Source organism: Alligator mississippiensis, chromosome 4 (genome assembly GCF_030867095.1).
Source record: "Alligator mississippiensis isolate rAllMis1 chromosome 4, rAllMis1, whole genome shotgun sequence".
NCBI classification, from domain to species: Eukaryota; Metazoa; Chordata; order Crocodylia; family Alligatoridae; genus Alligator; species Alligator mississippiensis.
In genome coordinates, this window is record NC_081827.1 from 254,841,975 (window position 1) to 254,861,748 (window position 19,774).

The 19,774-nt window shown below is 51.3% G+C and overlaps 1 protein-coding gene across 1 annotated transcript in view; it reads left to right on the forward strand.

The window, feature by feature from the left end:
• Positions 1-19,774, forward strand: part of LOC102567908 (unconventional myosin-X) — a 160,005-nt gene that overhangs the window by 126,688 nt on the left and 13,543 nt on the right. The window contains exons 32-37 of the mRNA XM_059727606.1: positions 3,257-3,451; positions 6,477-6,634; positions 7,369-7,492; positions 10,933-11,230; positions 13,970-14,177; positions 15,945-16,081. Of these exons, the coding sequence (XP_059583589.1) occupies positions 3,257-3,451; positions 6,477-6,634; positions 7,369-7,492; positions 10,933-11,230; positions 13,970-14,177; positions 15,945-16,081 (1,120 nt within the window). The remainder of the gene's footprint in view (positions 1-3,256; positions 3,452-6,476; positions 6,635-7,368; positions 7,493-10,932; positions 11,231-13,969; positions 14,178-15,944; positions 16,082-19,774) is intronic.

Consider the following 19,774-nt stretch of genomic DNA (forward strand, 5'->3'; position numbering starts at 1 on the left):
CAAGGTGAGGCTTTTGCCCCTCAATCAGCATAGGGGGAAAAGCCTCATCTTGGATTTGAGTATGGCCTGGAGCAGGCAGTGGCTCAGGTCTGACTTTGGCCCCAGGGTCGGGGCTGAAGCTGGAGCTGTGTTGCCTCCTGCCCTGAGCCAGAATGGCTTGCTTGCAGTTGGAAGGGGCACACAGCTGGGAGGAGCACGGGGTGGGATGGGGAACCTGTAGCCTGCCCCCACCCCATGCTTGTGCCTGTCCCCCACCCCCTGCTCCTTCCACCATTATCTTCTGCTCCAGCTCTGTTCCCTTGAGCCCTGACCCAGCCTAGTCGGGACCTGCTGCTGCTTCTCTCTCCATGGGCTGGGCAGGGACAATGCTGGAAGAGCAGAGCTGAAAGATGGGCAGGAAGTGGCGAGGGAGGCATGGTGGGGCTAGGGAGGTAGGCTAGGGGGTGGAGGAGGCAGGCTGCAGGGGGAGCAGGGAGTGGAGGGGCAGACACAGGCATAGGGGGAGACAAGGGGCAGGGGTCTGGCCTCTTGCTGCTGCTTTTCCCATCACAGTAGGTGGAACAAATTTAAGACAACCTTCTACTAATTAGATTCTGTACTGGAAACTTATAACAAATTTATAATTTTCTATGTATAAAATCTAACTATTCAGGGGTGAGGATCAACTTAAATGTAATGATATTTTGGATTTGGTAAATATGGTAAATTGTTTTCTGGGAAGAGGTATGTAGCTGCGCTTTGTCGATGAGTTTTGTATAATACCCCAGGCTCACTGTGCAGCTTCCTAGTGGTCTGTTTGGTGCCCAGGTAGAATCATAGAATCACAGGGTTGGAAGGCAGCTGAACGGTCACCAAGTCCAGCTCCCTGCACAGATGCAGGAATCGCTGTTTCTAAACCAGGATGCAGGTGCTTGCAACTTCCAAACAACTCTCCTGCATCAGACAAGGTGAGAGTCAGTCGGTAATGGGAGGTATGAGGCTTCAGGCATGAGTAGTAGGGTAAGATCAGTGATTGTCAATCAGGGTGCTGTGGCACCCTGGAGTACCATGAGATCCCTTTAAAAGTGTCATGGCACCTGGGCCTCTGTGGGATCCTTTTGAGGTTGCTGTGAGATTCTTTTAAGTGTGTTGCATAATATTAGCACTGTTAAAGTGTGCTAACACCTACACATGATTCACAAAATAAACCCAGAGATTTCAAATAGGAATCCATAGTGTCAAAATCATTCTGACCTGCTGTGGTCTTTCCGAGTTCTTTGCAACAGAAGAATTGCTGTATTCATAGACTCATAGCAGTTGGGTCGGAAGGGACCTTGCAGATCTTCAGGTCTGACCCCCTGCCTGGGCAGGAAGAAAGCTGGGCTCAAATGACCCCAGCCAGGTACAAATCAAGCCACTTCTTAAAGCCCCCCAGGGTTGGAGCCAGCACCACTTCCCTTGGAAGTCGGTTCCAGATCCTAGCCGCCCTGACTGTGAAGTAGTTCCTACGGATGTCTAATCTGAACCTGCTCTCCAACAACTTGTGGCCGTTATTCCTTGTTATCCCGGGGGTGCTAGGGGAAACAAGGTCTCTCCCAAACCCTTCTGGTCCCCCCTAGTGAGTTTATAGACGGTCACCAGGTCCCCCTCAGCCTTCTCTTGTGAAGGCTGAACAGGTTCAGGTCCCGTCGCCTCTCATTGTAGGGCCTGCCCTGCTGTCCCCGGATCATGCGGGTGGCCCTCCTCTGGACCCTCTCCATGTTGTCCACATCCCTCTGAAAGTGGGGTGCCCAGAACTGGACGCAGTACTCCAACTGTGGCCTGACCAGTGTCACGTAGAGGGGGAGGATCACCTCCTTGGCCCTACCTGAGACTCACCTGTGGATGCACGATAGGGTCCGGTTGGCCCTGCCGACCGTGACCTCGCATTGTTGGCCCACGTTCATCTTGGAGTCAATAATGACTCCAAGATTGCTGCCTCCGTGCTCTCAAGAAGGGAGTTTCCCATCTTATAAGTGTGCTGCTGGTTACTACTGCCCACGTGCAGCACCCTGCGCTTGTCCGTATTGAAACGCATCCTGTTTTTGTTAGCCCACCCCTGCAACCTATCCAGGTCTTGCTGCAGTCTTTCCCTCCCAGCTAACGTGCCCACCTCACCCCAAATCTTGGTATCATCAGCAAATTTGAACAGGTTGCTTTTCACCCCGTCGTCCAAATCGCTGATAAAGAAATTGAACAGCGCGGGCCCAAGGACCGAGCCCTGGGGGACTCCTCTGCCCACTTCCCCACAGGTCGAATATGACCCGTCCGCCACCACCCTCTGAGTACGACCCTTCAGCCAATTTGCAATCCATCTGACCATGTAGACATCGATGCCACAGTCGCCTAGTTTTTTAATGAGGGTGGGGTGGGAGACAGTGTCAAAGGCCTTGCTGAAGTCCAGAAAGACTACATCCACGGCGACACCTGCATCCAATGCTTTTGTGACCTGATCGTAAAAGGCAATCAGGTTGGTCTGACATGACCTGCCCCTAATGAAACCGTGCTGGTTGCCCTTGAGCATCATCCCCGATGCCGGCCCATCACAGATGTGCTTCTTGATGATCTTCTCAAAGAGCTTCCCCAGGATTGAGGTAAAACTGATGGGCCTATAGTTGCCCGGGTCCTCCCTCCTTCCTTTTTTAAAGATGGGGACCACATTGGCTATCTTCCAGTCATCTGGCACCTGGCCCGAGCACCACGAGTGCTTGTAAAGCCGTGCCAAGAGCCCTGCAATAACCCCTGCTAGCTCCCTCAACACCCTGGGGTGGAAAGCATCTGGACCTGCTGATTTGAACACGTCCAGCCCCTCCAGAAGCACTTTAACCCGGTCCTCCTCAACCTTAGGTATCATCAGCTGTTATTTTTACATATTCAAGAAATGTGTGAAAGTGAAGAGCTGGCATTTTCAGAGGGGGGGCCTTGGGTTGAGACCCACTGGCATAGATGCATCTAGTTATGGCAGGAAAGATAGGAAGGGACATGCTGATTTATTACCAGTTACCCTCTGTGGCTGTGGTGTCCTTGATGAGAGCGAGATTAATGGGAAGAAGGGTGGCACTGTTGGGGCCAGCAGAAAGGAGGCTGGAAGGGCTCCGTGGCCACTGGGAGGAAGTAGAGGTCGGGCTACATCTAATTGAGGATGGAGAGCCAGAAGGGTTTTGATGCCACGAGTATGGTAGAGCCCCACCACTGACAGCCTTCTGTAATGTAACTCACTGCTCCTCTCTCCCATTAGGCTGGCTGCATAAGGAAGTCCAGAGCAGCAACAAGACGTCCTCCCTGAAGATGAAGAAGCGCTGGTTTGTGCTGACAAACACTGCCCTAGATTACTACAAATCCTCAGAGCGCACAGCCACCAAGCTGGGTACCCTTGTACTCAATAGCCTCTGCTCAGTGGTCCAGCCCGATGAGAGGGTCTTCAAAGAAACTGGTAAGAAGGAAAGAACCATAGGAGTAGTACATGTTTTGAAGGCAGATCATTTGCCTGTGGCCCTGTGTCCAGGAATGGGAGGGTACTCGGGTGCACTCTTGATGACCCAGTGAGTGGGGCTGGTACAAGAGCCTGGACTGACTAGAGCAGGCCAACGCTATGTAGGACTTGGAGAACTCAGTGTCAAGATCTTAACAGTTTCTTTGCCTCTGTTTTCCTGAACAGGGACCAGGATATCCCACCTACCAGAGGTAGGGACAATCTTGGGGATAGCTCTATCAAGCCTTCAGTCAGTGCAGATGTAGTTAGGGATCTTATGGAAGGGCTAGACATTTTTAAATCTGCAGGTGCAGATGCCCTCCACCCAACGGTGTTGAGGGAGCTGGCAGGGGTCATTGCAGAGTCTTTGGCCTGGCTGTCTGAGCATTCGTGGTCATCTGGCCAGGTGCTGGGGGATTGGAAACTGGCTAATGTGGTCCCTATTTTTAAGAAGGGGAGGAAGGAGGACCCAAGCAATTCAAAGATTCATAGATGTTAGGGTAGGAAGGGACCTCAATAGATCATTGAGTCTGACCCCCAATTATTTAGGCCTGTAATTATTTACTCCCTAATTATAGGCCTGTAAGCCTCACCTCAGTGCTTGGGAAGCTCTTGGAGAGGATCATCAAGGAGCAAATCTGTGGGGGGCTGCAGGGGAGATCATGCTTGGGGGCAACCAGCATGGCTTCACCAAAGGCAGGTCCTGCCAGACCAACCTGATTGCCTTTTACGACCAAGTAACTAAATCCTTGGATGATGGTGTCGCTGTGGACATAGTCTTTCTAGATTTTTAAGAAGGCCTTTGACACCATCTCTCACCCCATCATCATCAATAAATTAAGTGACTGCGGCATTGATGCCTGCACAGTTGGATGGGTAAAAAATTGGCTGATGGGGCACACCCAGAGAGTAGTGGTGGATGGGTTTTACTCAACCTGGCAAGATGTGAGCAGTGGGGTATCCCAGGGCTCGGTCCTCGAGCCCGCACTGTTTATCATCTTCATCAGAGACTTGGACGGGGGGGTGGAAAGCACGCTGTCCAAGTTTGCTGATGACACTAAGATGTGGGGTGAGGTGGACACACTTGAAGGGAGAGAGAAACTGCAATTAGATTTAGACTACAGAAGTGGGCAGATGAGAATAGGATGGGGTTCAACGCAGACAAGTGCAGGGTGCTGCACCTGGGGAGAAGGAATGCACAACATACATACAGGCTGGGGTGTTCCCTTCTTGAGAGCACAGAGCTGGAAAGGGATCTTGGTGTCATTATTGACTCCAAGATGAACATGAGCCACCAATGCCAGACCGCAGCCAGCAAGGCCAGCCATACCTTGTCATGCATTCAAAGGTGCATCTCAAGCCGGTCCAGAGAGGTGATCCTCCCCCGCTATGCGACTTTGGTCAGGCCGCAGGTGGAGTACTGCATCCAGTACTGGGCACCGCACTTCAAAATGGATGTGGCCAGCTTGGAGAGGGTTCAGAGGAGGCCACCCGCTTGGTGAGAGGGCAGCAGGACGGGCCCTACGAGGAGAGACTGAAGGACCTGAACCTGTTCAGCCTCAGCAAGAGGAGGCCGAGGGGGGACCTGGTGGCTGCCTACAAGCTCATCAGGAGGGATCAACAGCAAATAGGCAGAGCTCTTTTCTCCCCAGCACCACCTGGGGTGACGAGGAACCATGGTCATAAGCTGACGGAGAATAGGTTTAGGTTGGAGATCAGAAGGCAATATTTTACAGTTAGGGTGGCCAAAATCTGGAGCCAACTTCCCAGGGAAGTGGTCCTGGCCCCTACCTTGGGCAAATTCAAGAGGAGGTTGGACGATCACCTGTCTGGGGTCTTGTGAACCCAGCATCTATTCCTGCCTGTGGCAGGGGGTCAGGCTAGATGATCTGTTCAGGTCCCTCCTGACCCTAGCTACTATGATCTTTGTTTGGACAGTGTATTCAGTCCCAGAGCATTGGGCTGGGCTGTTTCATTAGACCTTTATTGTACCGCCACTTTTCTTCTGTGGGACAGGTTCATAGTAGCCAGCCTAAAGTCAGAGCCATATTTGTCCCACAGAAATAAGGCAACACCTCGTACCCCACTTCTCTCTGTTGTGTTGCCTTTCCCATCTCTCTCTCATAAGCAAAAGGTACATAATGTCCATACACCTCACCTGGGTGTCCTCAAACAAAATGCTGAATTACACTGGAAGTGAGGTTGACTGGCTGCAAATTCTACCAATATGGCTGCTGAGAACTAAGGAGAGCAGCAGTTAAGACAGTTCCAGTCTACGCAGCTCCGAAGGCAGATGTTCCAAACGCGCTTACAGACTACTCTCCATCACAGCTCCCTGGCCCATCCAGCACTGAACCCATCTCAGCCCATACATGCAGTTCTTTTGAATTTCAGACCAGTGCGCAATTGGAGACCAGTGGACTCTGCCTGAGCTGTGATGGGAACAATCATGAAAAGCATGGATTTTCCTATAGACTCTGGCCTTTCAGCCAGGAGAGCTGCAAACCATTACAGACTATAAGGAAGATGTCTTAAAAGAGAACACGTTAAAATGGTTTCTCTGCAAAGATGTGCCAATCTGTCCAGAAAATAATATAGAAATTACTAGTGTCCACAGAAAGCAAATGTGTCTAAAAACAGGGATTACATTCAGCCGGGTGTTTCCTCCTACATGACAGTGTGAGCTTCTCTGGGGTCTCCATACTACACTGGGTGCAGGGCAGGCAAGAGTGGGAGGCTGCCCCATTGCATCTGGTAGCACTTAGATCCTAGAAGGCTGCTCTGGGGCCAGGGCCTGGACTGAATGTTTCACATGAGAAGCAGATTCTGGTGTCCACACATACTGCCCCTTCCAATCAGGCTTCTCATGTCACTTGTGATAGGACAGCTGTTGCCCTTTGTCAGAAGTGTGTTGCTCCAGCTGCTTCCTACATGGCGTTGGGAAGAGCAGCCAAGTTTCACCTTCCTGATTCTTTCTGTGACACAGGCTTTTGGAACATCATTGTCCATGGCAGGAAGCACTCATACAGGCTATACACCAAGCTGCTGAATGAAGCCATGCGCTGGGCCTCTGCCATCCAAGGTGTCATTGACAGCAAGGTTCCCATAGAAACACCCACACAGCAACTGATTCGTGACATCAGGGTAAGTAGCAGTAAACTCTTGAAACAGTCTGGCACCTGTCTAATCTGGTGCTGCTGTCTTGGATGTGATGAGGGAGGAGTAGACTCTTGAGAGGTCTGACAGCAACCTGCACTCCTGTAGCTAAAGCCTTCACATGTCATGGTTCAGGGTGTGGACTGGTCTGCAGGAGCCTAAGCTATTCCTGCTGGGATGTTCCCATCAGGTGCACAGGGGATTCTGTATCAGGTGTGAGCAAATCCCCTTCCCCAGGTGTCAGGAACTTTCCTTCCCCTGGCAGGTGGGAATCCCCCAGGCACAGACCTTGGGATTCCCACCCCTGTCATGTGTTATTCCCCTGGCCCTGAGGCTTGGATCCACAGTCCAGGGATGTGTATGACAAGCAGCAGGCTCCCCACTTTGGGGTCACCTCATGCCCTGGTGCACATATGATAGAGCCCAGCTTGTGCGCACCAGGGTGCCTTCAGTCCCTGGTCACTGTAAGTCCAGTTATACGTTTTGTGGACATGCATGCTTGAGCACATGCACACTCCTGGGCCCAGATCTTGCCTTGGCCCCTTGTGTGTCTCTGGGCAGGGCCTGGAGTGAACTGTCCCCATTCTCCAGAAGCACTCGTGGTAACCAAAACCATGAGCCTGGTGTGGACACAGGTGTGAGGAACTCATATTTAACCCTGGCTGTATTCATGCTTTGGTGAGAGGTGCGGCTGGTATGAGGTGACATCTTCTGTCCTCCAGGAAAACAGCATGAACTTTGAAGTGGTGGAGCAGACATACCGGCGGAACCCCATCCTGCGGTACACCCAGCACCCATTGCATTCCCCACTGCTGCCGTTGCCTTATGGAGACATCAGCATTAACTGTGAGCATTCCTCCATTTTGCAAAGTCCCTCAAGGTTCTTTAACTTTGCAGGTCAGCTTGGAGCCCCAGCACCAGGGGAGCAGTGTCTGAACAGCACATTTGTAGAGCAAGTTTACAGGCAGTTATCCCAGGGTGTGAAGAAGCCTTGTGGCAGACCAGTTCCTTTCGAGAGTACTGAAGGAATCGGCCAGTGTCATAGCAGAACCACTGGCACAGCTGTTTGAGCACTCATGGTGCTCGGGTCAGGTCCCGGAGGACTGGACAAGGGCCAATGTGGTCCGTATTTTCAAGAAGGGGAGGAAGGAAGATCCAAGTAATTATAGGCCAGTCAGTCTCGCCTCCATCCTTGGAAAGGTCTTTGAAAAGATTATGAAGGACCATATTTGAGGGAGTCCAGTGGGAATAATAATGCAGCAGGGAAACAGGCATGGATTCATAGGAGGTAGGTCATGCCTGACCAATCTGGTTTCGTTTTATGACGGGGTCACAAAATGCTTAGACGCAAGAGTAGAGGTGGATGTTGTTTTCTTGGATTTTATCAAGGCCTTTGAAATAGTATCTCATCCCATTCTCATAAATAAATTAAGAGGCTGTGACAGAGGTTTACACAGTCCGGTGGGTGGCAAATTGGCTTAGCGGTCACACCCAGAGAGTGGTAGTAGACAGGTCAGTATTGACCTGGAAGGGTGTAGGTAGTGGGGTCCCTAAGGGCTCGGTCCTTGGACCTGTACTGTTCAATGCCTTCATCAGTGACTTGGATGTGGGTGTGAAGTGTACTCTGTCCAAGTTTGCAGATGATACTAAATTGTGGGGTGAAGTGCACACTCTGGAGGGTAGGGAACGGTTGCAGGCAGACCTGGACAGGTTAGAAAAGTGGGCAGTACACAATAGGATGCAATTCAACAAGGACAAGTGCAGAGTGCTGCACCTAGGGTTCAAAAATATCCAGCACACCTACTGACTGGGAAGTGACTCTCTCAGAAGCACAGAAGTGGAAAGGGATGTCGGAGTCATAGCGGACTCCAAGATGAACAGGAGTTGTCAGTGTGACAAAATCATCAGCAAAGCTAATTGCACTTTATCATGCATCAGTAGATGCATGACAAATAGAACCAAAGAAGTGATACTTCCCCTCTATGCAGCATTGGTCACACCGCAGTTGGAGTACTGCATCCAGTTCTGGGCACCACACTTCAAGAAGGACGTGGATAGACTCGAGAGGGCCCAGAGGAGGGCCACTCGTATGGTTAGGGGCTTACAGGACAAGCCCTATGAGGAGAGACTGAAGGACTTGGACCTCTTCAGCCTCCGCAAGAGAAGGCTGAGAAGTAATCTCGTGGCCACCTACAAATTAATTAGGGGGACGCAGAAGGGATCGGAGATGCTCTGTTCACCAGGGTGCCTCTTGGGGTAACAAGGAACGATGGTCACAAACTGACAAAGAGCAGATTTAGGCTAGATATCAGGAAAAACATTTTCATAGTAAGAGTGGCCAAAATTTGGAATGGGCTTCCAAGGGAGGTGGTGCTTTCCCCTACCTTGGGGGATTTTAAGAGAAGGCTAGATGGGCACCTGGCTGGGGTCATCTGACCCTACCGCTCTTCCTGCCTAGGCAGGGGGTTGGACTCGATGGTCTGTTGAGGTCCCTTCCGACCCGAGCATCTATGAATCAGTAGGGGGTGCTTCTGTGCCCCCACGTCACTGTGCCTGTCCACCTACCAAGCTCCGAGTGCCTCCCTGGGGTGCCTCACATCTGGCTGAACCCCTTCCTGGAGCACACCCGCAAGCCTGGGGTAACTGCTGCCACCATCCAGGGGTCTGGTCTGTATCCAGGTCCTGTGCCCCCTGGGGTACACAGGCCTTGTAGAGCTTGAGCGTGCTTGACCCACTATGAGAATTTGGGGTGTTTCCTTTAGCCTGAAGCACAAAGAGTAGCCCCCCTTAGTCAGCCAAGCCTAGGGAGCTTAAAGGTATGCCCCAACCCCTCTCCCAGTGAGTCCACCATGCTTGTTATAGTGAAGAGCTTTATTGGTTAAAGAGGGTAGGCTTGGGGAAGGGTACAGGATAGAAAAGTATCAAAGAATAACCCAGAACAAGCTGTAGGGCTAGGTAGGTAGCCTTTTGTCACACTTCTGCATTACAGTAAGCTGTATAAGTTTCATGTAAGTTACTCACATGTGCCTCTGGAGCCTAGAAGAGCTCCAGAAGTCATGTGTTTACGCCATGTTCCCCAATATGGCTCTCCCCCTTCCAGAAAGAAGGGACCCTTAAATAACGTTTCTGACCTCATCCCTTGGACTAACCATAACCCATTTTCTCAGACCATGGCTGACACTGGTTGGTCAGTTTAAAAACATCAGCACCCTTAGGTGAGAGTTTAGGGTTACACAGGACAGAGGATGAGCAAGTCCTCTCCCCCCTCAGGAATTTGCAGCCCTGTTACCATGAAGACCAGGTGCCTCCTGCAGCCAGAGTTTGTAACCAGAGTGGAGGGTTTTGGACTGTAGCCCTACATCAGTGAGACGGGCAGGCAGAGAGGTTTATTCCTCCATGGCATGACCTCTCTGTCCTTCTTGGGGTGGAAAAGTGTCTCTGGGAAGCACCTTCTCTCCCTACATGCACTTTCCTTGTTCCAAGCCTTTGCTTGGAGGAAGGGGAGCAAGGCCCTTTGCTGCTTCCCCTTCTCCTGTGCACAGTCCTTAGAGTCTGCTGCTTTTTGGGGACAAGTTCTTGGGGGCTCAGGAGAAAACTGACCCAAAGCAAATCTTGCTTTGAGCTACCCTGAGGTCTCTATCCATGTGAACTTGGCCCCATCATACAGGGGCAGTGGTTGCTGCTGCTCTTCTTCCTCCTGAACACACCTTGCAGGGACTCCATTGCTCAGCAAACACGCTCCCAGTGAGCATTTCCTGACTCTGCTTGTTACAGGAGGCACCTGAAATTACCAAGAGCATGGAGATGAGAGGCCCAAACCTTTCTCCTGTTTCACCATACGTGCCCTGTGCACTGGACAGTGCTTTTCTAGTCACGATAAGTTCCAGGTCCATTTGGTGAGGGAGAGCCTTTTTCCAGCCCCTGTTGAACCAGGAAGGAGGGAGTGAAAGAGAGCTCCCTCTAGTGCAGAAGTCAGAGCAGGGTAGCACCTTAGAGATTAACTGGCATAAGCTTTCCTAGGTGGCAGCCAACTTTGTCCATTCATAGAATCTGACAAGTTTTAGGAGTTGACCGATTTGAGCAGTTGGGCATTTTACATGCGAGGGGATCTTTCCTAGGATTTCAGTTGAATGCTAAACTCAGTTTTCAACCTGTGATGCTGAGGGTGTCATGCTGCTATCCTTCTGTCCCGAGGAGTCCAGCAGTCTCTAGATTTTCTTGTAGACCAGTAAGAACTCAGAGAAAGGCTGATACCTGCTGCTTTGTGTTTTGTGATCCCACTACAGTGCAGCAGGAGAAAGGGTACAGCAGCCTGCAGGATGAAGCTGTGAAGATCTTTAACTCCCTGCAGGAGATTGAGACGGTGTCTGATCCCATACCCATCATCCAGGGCATTCTGCAAACCTGCCATGATCTGAAGCCACTCCGTGATGAAGTGTATTGCCAGCTGATCAAACAAACGAACCATATGCCCCATCCCAACAGCACTGGAAACCTTCACCACTGGCAGCTGATGTGCTGCATGAGCTGCACTTTCTTGCCCAGTAGAGGGATTCTCCGCTATCTCAAGTTCCACCTGAGAAGGTAGGAATCATTTTTAGAAGCTTGCTGCTTTTTTCATCAGTTAATTTGTTCCAGGTGTTGGGGCTTGTAACAGGGTGGCCTGTACCATTAGTGAAGACAGCTAGTTAGATTGAAGGGCTGCAGCTGTGAGAAGGTTAATGAAGCTGTCTCACTGGGAAACAAAAACCCCAGCAAGCAGAACTGCGGGGAGATGGAGGGGAAACACCAGAGGCAGGAGACCTCTGGACTATGAGGAAGACAAGCCCGGGAAAGGAAGGCTGAGGCCACAGCAGACCCATCCCACGGTCCAACACAATAAGGTTTTGGTTTGCTTGCTTTGTGTGATGAAAGACTGCATATGACTGGGGTAGGCTGGGAGGTGCTTCAGACAGCAAAGGCCAGCCGATTTAAAGACTGCATGCTATAGAGGCTAGCTGAGAGATGCTCAGGGAAGTGGCCAAAGCCTAGCTGAAAAGGCCCTGGGGCAGCAACCTGCTACAGGGTGATGGAGCCCTGTGCAGCCTCTTTCATTCCTCAGGGTTCAGCCCCCCTGACTGCCTGCTGTTAGTACTCCATTCCCCATCCTTCCCTACCACCTCCTGTGGGGTTACAGCCTGCAGCCCTCCTATCCAGCTGCTGTCATCCACTGTTCTAGGACCACCAGGCCAACCCTAACCCTAACTGTAACCTCCTCCCGCCCACCCCACCCCCGCCATATTCCCAGAGTCACAGCCACAGTCCCTGCAGTGAAGGTGATGAACTCCATTCTGCTTTTACTGCCTATCTACATTGTCATGGTGTACTCAGCACCTAGTGCAGTTCTCCAAAATAATTCCTACAGGACATGAACCAATGGCTTCTGATTGCTGCAAAGTAGGTTTGATTAGATCTCAGGAAACACTTTCATAGTATTAGAGCAGTGAGGCAGTGACATACGGGAGTGGTGGAATCTCCTTCCCTGGAGGTTTTCAAGAGAAGGATGGATAAGGAGCGGACTTGGTAGCATTTGTGCAGGGGGTTGGACCAGATGACCCTTGAAGTACCTTCTGCCCTTTGATTCTATAAGGCTGGAACTCAAGCCTGAAGCCTAAAGTCTCTGCCCCACAGAGGGGTTTTGAGAAATGCCATAAGGGCCATTTGAGTGGTTCTGAGTTGGGAGAGAGTGATAGAGAATGTGTACCAAGTGCTTAAAATGGGCCAGTGTAGTAGGGACCTTGGTGCTCCTGCTACTTTAAGGGAAGACAGGCTGCAGGTGAGGCAGAGAGCAGTCAAAGGAGCCACAGCCCAGAAGGAGCTGGGCTTGCAAGATATAAGCCCAGGGCCTTAGCTGGGCAAGCAGTCTGACCTGGAAGCCATGGGGAGAAGAGCTCCTGAGCAGAAGGGCTGCAGCAAGGCTTCTGACTAACACCTGAGTGGAGGCAGGCAAGACCAGTGGTTTAGGGATTGAGACTGTAAGGATGAGGTCTCCACTGACTCAGGAGCAGAGCCAGGGCCCGAGGGATAGGGGCCAAGGCTGAGGAGCAGGGCCACAGCCAGAGTGGGGTGATAACTGATGTTGGGGACCTGTAGCCCATGAGGGGTGAGAACTGGGGTCAGGGACTGGGGCCTGTGAGGGGCAGAGTCTGTTGGAAGTAATGAGGCATGAGCCCGGGAGGGGCAGAGAATATAGGCCGGGGCCCTGGAGGGGCCAGGAAGGAGTTGGAGGTGCAGTTAAAGGGCAGAGAATGCAGGCCTGAGCCCTGGAGGGTCTGGGAAGGTCAAAGGCACTGGGGCTAGAGGCTCCAACAGTGGTGGAGACTGTTCCAGATTTAGGGGCCCGTATTTTGACCAAGTTGACACTGGGCCTGAAGGCTCATGGTTTAACACCAATGATGAGCCAGTGATTGATAATACCTATGAGGTTTGGACATGGTTAGAAAGCCACATAATTAGCCCTTGAGGCAATGAGCAGTGACACATGTGTTCATGAGTATGAGATCTCACACAGGGAGCCCTGCCATAACCTCCCTTTTTTCTAAAAGCATCATTACATCAAGGCGTGGCAGGAGAGTCGACGGGGAGATACCCCTTGTTACCTTTATTTTCTTTGGGCAAAGAGGGTGCTCAGAGGTGTCATGGTCACCTTTGAGGCGAGACTGTTACAACCAGGCAATGTTTGGACCCATGGAGTGTGCAACCCCCATGAGAAACCATTCTGCAACTTTCCCTAGCCTTATTCTTGTCCGTGCCGGCAAGGCACTGTTGGTTACCTCTGTTCCCACCTCATAGTGTTAGCACAGGTATTATATTGGATATTTTGCTTAACGTTCTGGTTCCTGGAGACAAGCGATTGTGTACACGCATCCACTTTTTAACACTCCTGATTACAGAGTGCTAAAGCTTGAAATGGTAGCTCAAGAGCAATTGGAAAGCTCAGAACCCAGAAAGCACGTGAATACATTACCATGTGTGAATCATCTTGTGACTTTGGAGTGCTTGGGGCTGGTGATACTGCTGCCTGCAACTGGAGCTAAACTGCTAAAAATGTTTGAACTGCTGGTCTGAAATACCAATTCTTATGATTTTTATTGACTAGTGACTCAAAAGTGAGTTGCCCAGTTTAGCAAATGATAACAAGGCTCTTTCTTCCTGTATCTGTGCTTGGCAGCACTTCCTTCCAGGAGATTCAGTGCTTCCAGTGCTATGTAGCAATCTCTTTGAACCTGGACACAACCATGCTAGTTCACCAGGTAACAGCTTTTCTGTTCCTTTTTCAATTAGAGTAAGAGACCTCTTCCCAGGCACAGAGATTGACAGGTATGCCCAGTTCGTCAGTGACTCTCTGAAGAGAACCAAGACCAGAGAGTTTGTGCCTTCCCAGGAGGAAATACAGGCGCTCATCACTCGTGAGGAAATGACAACAACAGTGTACTGCCACGGTGGCGGCTCCTGTAAAATCACCATCAACTCCCACACCAGTGCTGGAGAGGTAATGTGATAGCTGTGGTAAATGGGTGCCAGGATGCTACAGTGTGTCTGGACTAGAGGCCTTGTGGGGATGAGTCCTTCCTATCATTCACTCTCATTCTCAGCCCCTCTTACCTGGCTAGTTTTTTTTAAGCTGCCATTTCCTTTATACCCCAGAACCTCAAGGGAAAGGTACTTGGCTCCCCACAGACCCAGAACTATCTGAGGCTCCGTTTTGGGTCACAGAACATTGCCCTAAGGCCACGTTGCAAAACCTCAACAGTGGTAAATTGCAGCAAAGGAGACTCGGATTGATTGCATTATAGGAAGAAGTTTCTTATTTTGAGGGCGGTTTAACACTGGAACAGACGCCTGAAATCACCACTGCCAGAAGTTTTTACATTTGTAACATTATACAAGTCTATGTCCGGGGCGGTTTAGACAGAGATGTTCTTGCCTTGAGGAAGGGGTTGTGCTAGATGATCCCTAAGAACCTTTCCAGTCCAACGTTTCTATGATGCTGTCATTCTGCATGGATGTCTTGGCTCCTTCTCTCACAATTGCCCCTGACTGGCAGCATGAAGGAAAACCAGGGCCTATTACCCTCCCTTCAGGCCGTCAGTCTGCACACAGCAGGACTGTCGAGTTTTAACAAGGGGAAGCTGGTAAATAGGATTCTCAGGGCCAGTAAGGGCTGTCTATTTTGGCAGGTGCCTTCCTTGAGTGCCACTCCAGTCTCCTTCCCTTCCCCAGTCTGTGATTCTGCTTTCTGCCCAGTCTGCTTCCTGTCCCCCCTGAGCTGTCACAGGCCACACGCACACAACGTGCGTGTCACAGGTTGGCCACCTCTGCTCTGGGCCATGTTTTTGTTCTGTTATATGAGAGCATCCTTGTGCACAAGGATGCTACCAGTCCTCAATTGTAGGCATTCCATAGCCAGTTGTGTGCAGCAGCACAGGTAGAAAAACAGATACTGAACCTTAACTGCAAATTTCCCGACTTCTGCCATTGTCCACGTGGGGCGTTCTGTTGATGATTTTGTTTGAAGGGAGATTTTGAGTCCTGCTTCTGTCAAAGTGTGGGAGTAGTATGGGGAGCATGTTCCTGTATCTGGCAGGAGCCTGTGACAGGACTGTGGTGGAGGGGTTATGTGGTAACCACACTAGTGCTGGGTGCACAGTAGTGCCCTTTACACCTTTTACCCATCACGCAACAAGCTATACCAGAGAGAAGTTCAAGGAAAGCACAGGTCTTGGATCCCTCTAGTCCCTTGTGCCCTGTCCCTGACTTGCCATTTGCAAACTTTTTGTTCCCCACTGGGATGAGCAACTTGTCTGGGGAAGTCTTTCCCCCTGGCCCTCTCAGGATGCCATTGTTCCATGCCAGGGTTGGTGGGGCATCGGGTCAGTGGGGCAGGAGGGTGAGCTCTGAACACAGCCTCAAGAGACACAAGGTCCATTCCTGGCTTAGCCACAGACTGTGTGACCTTGCTCAAAATCATCTAACCAGCTGTCCTGGTCCTCACTTGAGTGTAAGTGGGTAGTAGCTGTTCCTTACCACCTGGAAATGTGCTGTGAGTGTTTCTGAAGACTCTTAAAAGGGCCAGACCTTGGGGCCATAGCTAAGGAAGCAGCCACGAAGCTCCTGTACTGTCTCAGAGATGATTGCCTGTGTTTGGAGTTCCCACAGGAGGAAATGGCTTTGGGGCCCCCTTTCTGGTTATAAAGACTGACTCCTGATTGCACCCAATGTTTCATGGTGTCCGAGCATCTGACCTGTCTCCCTACAGGTGGTTGAAAAGCTGATCCGAGGGCTAGCCATGGAGGACAGCCGCAACATGTTTGCCCTCTTTGAACACAACCAGCGTGTGGCCAGGGCCATCGAGAGCCGGGTCATTGTGGCCGATGTCCTGGCCAAGTTTGAACGGTAAGCAACTTGTTGGCTAAATGGGTGTGAGGACAGCTCTGAAATGTCCTGGTGTGCTTGATGACTAAGCCCTTGCACTGCTTGGTGGCCAGTATCACTGGTTCACAGCAAATGCCTCTAGATGTTGCAACCTCTGGGCTCCTGTAAGGCCTAGTCCTTGGAAAGTTACGTGTAATAAATTGTGCACACACCTTTAGGCTGCAGCACTAAAGGGGGAGTCCGTATTGGTATTCTCAGGAAAGAAATGAGTCAAAACTACAGGGATCAAACCTTGAAGGATACAAGCAGAAAGCTCAGAGCAATCTCTGACTGTTGCCAGAAAGTCCAGGCCGATCTCTGTCTGTCCAAGCTTGCTTTGTCCCTTAGTAGTAATTTGGTCTTGGACTTTGTCTCATAGGCCTAAGTCTAGCTCAGCATGTCACCTAGTTGTCCTATTGAGGGGAGACCTTGGGCAACTGGTGTGGCCTTAGTCAGGGGGGACATGCCCCCTGCCTCCAACCAGTCCTGCTGACCTGGGGGGGGTCCCCCTGTGGCTGATCTCGCTTCCAGGAGTGGCTGCGGCTGCTTCTGGGAGCGGATGCAGCAATTGGCCGGCACTTGCAGGGGGGGCACTGGTGCTTCCACGTGCCTCCCCTGCCCATCACCTGAGCGGTGAGCATGGCCAGTCAGGGAGTGCACGTGTACCCCCTCTGCATCGCCACTGGGGGAGAGCCTGCCTTTTAGCAACTAAATCAGCTGGTTCTGACAATCTCCACCCCCGAGCGCTGAGGGAATTAGCAGAGGTCATTGTGGGACCCCCGGCACGGCTTTACGAGCACTCGTGGTGCTCTGGCGAGGTGCCGGAGGACTGGAAAAGGGCCCATGTGGTCCCCATTTTCAAAAATGGGAGGAAGGAGGACCCAGGAAACTATAAGCCAGTTAGCCTTACCTCAATGCCGGGTAAGCTTTTTGAGAGAATTATCCTTGCGCATGTCCACGAGGGCCAGCAGGGAAGATTATGCTTAGGGGCAACCAGCATGGGTTCATTCGAGGCAGGTCCTGTCAGACCAGTTTGGTGGCCTTCTATGACCAGATTACAAAATCCTTAGATGCAAGGGTAGCAGTGGATGTAGTCTTTCTGGACTTCAGGAAGGCCTTCGACACCGTCTCTCACCCCATTCTCATTAAAAAACTAGGGGACTGTGGCGTCGACACCTACACAGTCAAACGGGTCACTAACTGGCTGGAGGGCCACACCCAGAGCGTGGTGGTGGACGGGACTTATTCGACTTGGAGGGATGTGGGCAGTGGGATCCCCCAGGGCTCGGTCCTCGGGCCTGCACTGTTCAACATCTTCATCAGCGACTTGGACGAGGGGGTAAAAAGCACCTTGTTCAAATTCACAGACGACACTAAGATGTGGGGGAAGTGGGCACGCTAGAAGAGAGGAATAGGCTGCAATCGGACCTGGACAGGTTCCAGGGGTGGGCGGATGAGAACAGGATGCGTTTCAACACTGACAAGTGCAAGGTGCTGCACCTGGGGAGGAAGAGCCAGCAGCAGACCTACAGGTTGGGGAGCTCCCTTCTCGTCAGCACAAAGGCAGAAAAGGATCTTGGAGTCACTATAGACTCCAAAATGAACATGGGCCACCAATGTGAGGACACAGTCAGGAAGGAGGCTAATCGCACTTTGTCATGCATCCACAGATGCATTTCAAGTAGGTCCAGGCTGCAGCTGGAGTACTGCGTCCAGTTCTGGGCGCTGCACTTCAGGAGGGATGTGGACAGCATGGAGAGGGTCCAGAGGAGGCCACTCGCATGGTCAGGGGCAGCAGGGCAGGCCCTACGAGGAGAGGCAACGGGACCTGAACCTGTTCAGCCTCTGCAAGAGAAGGCTGAGAGGGGATCTGGTGGCTGTCTTTAAACTGGCCAAGGGAGGCCAGCAGGCATTGGGGGAGTCCTTGTTCCCCCGAGCACTACCAGGAGTGACTAGAAATAACGGTCACAAGCTGACAGAGGGTAGATTCAGACTAGACATCAGGAGGCGCTACTTCACAGTCAGGGCGGCTAGGACCTGGAACCAACTTCCAAGAGAAGTGGTGCTGGCTCCTACCCTGGGGGTCTTCAAAAGGAGGCTGGATGAACACCTTGCTGGGGTTGTTTGACCCCAGTACTCTTTCCTGCCCAGGGCAGGGGGTTGGACTTGATGATCTGCTCAGGTCCCTTCCAACCCTACCAACTATGAAACTCTTAATTGAGCTGCTGGTCCCATATCCTGTCCCATCCAATCCAGCTTTTTCTACCACATTTTATCACCACAGTGTCTGCAAGTATCTATAAGCAATGCCACTAGCATCTGTCAGTGCTTGTTTTCTCATCCTCTTGCTCTTCGGAGAGAGGTGAGTTTCATCCTAGAAGGCTGCAAACCTGAGGGTGGTGTCTTTGTCTTGTGTAACAACTTTGTGGGCCAAGTGCTGAGGAAGCTCTGACTTCCCAGCATGGGAATTGGAGGCCTGCAGATGGGAGTTTCTGGTGGTCATGGGGCAAACATGGTTCAGAGCGAGGAGGTTGGAGGTTGGGCTGATCCAAGGGAAGATATGCTTAAAGCTTTGATTCTCCATTGAATCAATGCAGGGATGTGGAGCAATAAGGCAGAGTGTCGTTGCTGCCTCTGATGGTGCTTTGAAAGGAGCGGTGCTTTCTGAAATGGCAGGTTTTGTTCCCAGTTATGGAGACCTGCAGCAAGGATCAGTTAGACCTGGAGGTCAGGAATGCCAGCGTTGTCACAGGGACGTAAGAGTGCAGTAGTGGTGACAGCACCTCTGTGTGCTTCCAGCAGACAAGTACCACATTATAGTAGCAGCTCATGTCCACTGGCTCAGGTGGGATTGAGGAACTACTGATCCTGGTTCTGCCCCTGACATCTGGGTTCATCTTACTGTCTTGATTGCTCTGTCTGCGAAATGTTGATACTGGTCCTGACAACTCATCACTGGAGAGGCAGAGAGGATGGCCTGCCTTGAGAGGGTTCAGAGGAGGACCACCGGCCCTATGAAGAGAGACTGAGGGACCTGAACCTGTTCAGCCTCAGCAAAAGGAGGCTGAGGGGGATTTGGTGCCTGCCTACAAACTCGTTAGGGGAGATCAGCAGCAAATAGGAGGGACCCTATTCCCCTCAGCAGCACCTGTGGTGACAAGGAACAATGGCCAGAAGCTGCTGGAGAATAGGTCCAGGTTAGAGATTAGGAGGCACTATTTCACTGTTAGGGTGGCTAGGATCTGGAACCAGCTTCCCAGGGAAGTGGTCCTCGCTCCTACCTTGGGTAAATTCAAAAAGAGTTTGGAACGAACACCTGTCTGGGGTCATGTGATCCCAGCGTGTGCTCCAGCCAGTGGCGGGGGGGTCAGACTAGATGATCTATTCAGGTCCCTTCTGACCCCTAACTACTATGAAACTGTGATGGATGAATTAATTAGTAAGTGCAGACCCTGTAGTTAGAAGTGCCCAAGACATAGGAGGAGGTCTGGTCCTTTTCCAGAGCATCTGATAATTTAAAAAAGCAGAGCCCAACAACAGCAGTGTGAGCTGCATATTGAACTGTCTACTGATGGTTTGTTGTCATCTGGCGATATCAAGTGAGGATTGGCATGACTGAAAGGGTTAACATTTGTAAAGAGTTAACGTGAGGAGCTGTCTGAACACAACATCTTG